The 3,260-nt window shown below is 40.2% G+C and overlaps 1 protein-coding gene across 1 annotated transcript; it reads left to right on the top strand.

Annotated features, from left to right (window-relative positions):
- The first annotated feature begins 1,411 nt into the window (after window positions 1-1,411).
- LOC102197194 (chemokine XC receptor 1-like) lies at window positions 1,412-2,533 on the top strand. Its single transcript, XM_005734141.1, has one exon. The coding sequence runs from the start codon at window positions 1,412-1,414 to the stop codon at window positions 2,390-2,392; it is 981 nt and encodes a 326-aa protein (XP_005734198.1). The 3' UTR covers window positions 2,393-2,533.
- The last annotated feature ends 727 nt before the right edge of the window (window positions 2,534-3,260 follow it).

The following is a 3,260-nucleotide window of genomic DNA, read 5'->3' as shown; positions in this document are numbered from 1 at the left end:
ACACACAAGTTAAGTCAAAGTAAACTTTATTGTCATCTCTGCTGTATCCAGTGCAGCATACAGAGAGACGAGATGACGAGCCTCCGGTTACATCAGTGCAAAACAAGCTAGATATAAAAAAGAGAAGAAAATAATAAATATACGCTTAAGAGTTACAATTAGAATTTTCAGTTTACACAGGTGTGGTTTTTAAGCGTTGCATAATTCTAAAGAGGGCATAATTCTATTTTTTTTGGTTTTATTGGTTTGGTCACAGTTTCTTCAAAGATAAATATTTAAATAGACAAGACTACATTTGCTTTCCTTCTAAATAACTAAAAGATACGTTTCATTGTGTTATGGTATGCTTATTCTGACCAATTACAACAGTCCATTTCACACTGGTCAATTCCTTTTTAAATCTGAATGGTGCAGAAGTGGCTCATCGGAGGATAAAGAAGCCTCCCCTCACTTTATTTGTCATTTCTGGTGCCGCGGATGCTGTACCAGACTCAGTCTGAGTTTCAGGTTTTGATTTCACCTACCTTTGTTTGTGAGATATTTACAACACATGTGTCAGTGAGAATTAAAAAAGGAGGAGTATGTGAAGGTTAATGTGTCTTTTCTTGTATTGTCTTTAGGCTTTCACACTTTTTTCCAACAGTTTCTGGCTCAAGATGAAGTCGCTTAATGCAGCAAAATATTTTATATTTTCTGTTGAAAGTCGAGAAAAAGAGAATAGATGGGATAAAGAGCTGAAAATGATGTCCTGCTTTATTTTGCTCTTTGAAAGCACAGCAGGTTTCTATTACAGTAACTTAATGAATGTGCCGCTCTCGCTCTCTCCGCTGATCTGAGTTCGTTCCGCTCACCCAGCAGTTCGCCTCTTTTTCTCATTTGTACTAATTTGTGTAATTAAGTGGGCGGAAAGTCCACACTAGTTTTCACAACACGGCAAAAATGATAACGACACAGTTATTTACCCTTATGCATGCGCGTGTGCAAACGGTTGAGATGGTATTAAAACGTGAATTCAGTCATTCATGTCAAGGTAAGTCATCTGCTGAAAGCCTGGCTAAACGCACCAAAATCTGCGTTTAGCACCACGTCGCCACACGGTCACGTGATGCGGGTGTTTGACTCACACTTGGAAGTAGTGTTTAGAAACATCGGCGCTTAAGTAGCTCGACACACTGCAGAAACGTCAGCATCGAGTGTCTCATCCCAACGTACTACTGCAAAAAAGAAATAAATACATAATAAAATAACCGCAGAAGTCGTTTCAACCAACAGACGTTTGGCATTTCATCAAGCAAGAGGTACGTTATTGATTTATTGTCTTTACAATACTCTTTTGTATTTATAAAGAGAAATCCATTGCAACGTGTCATTAAAGTCATACCCTTGTCTCCTAGATTCCTGTGTGACAGAAATGGCAAATCCAGCCAATTTAACCTATGGTAACTTCAGCTATGACGATGACTACGAGGATGAAATCTGTGATAAGAGTGGAGTGGTGATATTTGGATCCTTTGCCATTCCGATTTTCTTCTCTGTTGTGATCACACTGAGCCTGGTCGGAAACATTCTTGTCCTCATAATCCTGGCTTTGTATGAAAAACTTAAATCTCTGACCAACATTTTCATCCTCAACTTGGCCATCTCTGACCTCGTCTTCACCTTCGGTCTTCCTTTCTGGGCCATTTACCACGTCCAGGGATGGGTGTTTTCTGAAATTCTCTGCAAAGTTGTGACTTTTATCTTCTTCACTGGGTTTTACAGCAGCATTCTCTTCCTGACCATCATGACCATCTACAGATACCTGGCTGTGGTCCATCCTCTGTCTGATCTCAGCACACCGAAACACTCCATCGGGGTGTTTCTGTCTGTCCTGATTTGGATAATCAGCACTGGAGCAGCCATGCCCTCCCTCCTCTTCAGCTCAATCACCAAGGTCCACCACAAAGATAAAGAGTCACAGGGCTGTGAATATATTGATCCACTGTGGGAAACCGTTGGTGTCATCCAACAGAATGGTTTCTTCCTAGTTGCTTTTGTAGTCATGACTTTTTGCTTCATAATAATTGTGAGAATCACAAGAAGAAGATCTCTCACGAGCAACAAAGCAGTCAAATTAGTCTTCTGCAGAGTTGCTCTATTCTTCAGTGCCTGGGTGCCGTACAATGTTGTAATCTTTTTGAGGGCCTTGCCTGCTCATGTGGTCCCGTCATTAGTTGAATGTGAAGCAAGCACCCAGCTTGACTATGCATTCTATGCTTGCAGGCTGATTGCTTTCTCCCACTGTTGCCTGAATCCCATCTGTTATGCATTTGTTGATGTGAAGTTTAGGAGTCATTTAAAGTTATTGCAGGTTAGAATGGAAAACCTCATATCACGTAGAACAATGTACTAGCTACTCAGTTGATTTTCTTGCATATGTTATTTGCCGTTAATTGTTTTTCTCTTCCAGTGTGCCTTTAGTAAAATTGCATATCTCATATCAAATTTATCTAATTAAAAAAAAAAAAGGAACTGCTCCATATGTCATATGTTGCACCCGGCAATCAATTTCAAGGCTTTTATCGTGTGTGTGTGTGTGCGTGTGTCACACAGTGTGAAGTAATTATTTGACCCTGTGTTGTTTTTATGACGTGGGTTTTATTAGTAAACTTGGTTATTGCATTTTGTATCCTTGTGTTTTGTTTCTTAGTGAAATTTCCGACTCATATCTCCCCAGTTAAGACAATGAGGTGCAGTTGCCCAGAAACCTTTTATATGACTGACGGTCATGTAGAAACATCTTTTCTGTAAAAAACAAAAAACAAAAACCTTTTGAATAGACATTATATAAAGTGAAAAACAATAATCTGCTGGCATACCATGAAAAGCACACAACAATTGGACAGAAAGGGTCATGAATCGCTGTGTGACAGGCAGGAGATTGGACCCAAATGCTGGACTCATGGACAATGAAGGAGTGAACTAAAGAAGGCAGCTTTATTGAGGCTGCAAAAACTCAGGGGATGTAGTAGCAGCTTTGAAACTGAATCTCAGGCCATGACGGGACTAAAATACACAGTGGGGTGATCAAACAGGACACAGAAAGGAAACACAGCTGGGACTAATTCCACAGGATGAGACAAGGGAAGCAACACAGAATACAGACACGTACCTTCAAAGTAAAACAGGAAGCACACCAGACTTACAGAACTTACAGACTCAGAGACCCGATACTGACACAGTACACAGGGAACACAAGGACAGGGATAACTTCAGTGCAG

This window comes from Pundamilia nyererei, unplaced genomic scaffold, assembly GCF_000239375.1.
Source record: "Pundamilia nyererei isolate P.nyererei 1_Seehausen unplaced genomic scaffold, PunNye1.0 scaffold00056, whole genome shotgun sequence".
Classification (NCBI taxonomy): Eukaryota; Metazoa; Chordata; class Actinopteri; order Cichliformes; family Cichlidae; genus Pundamilia; species Pundamilia nyererei.
This window is presented reverse-complemented; position numbering and strand designations above follow the sequence as displayed.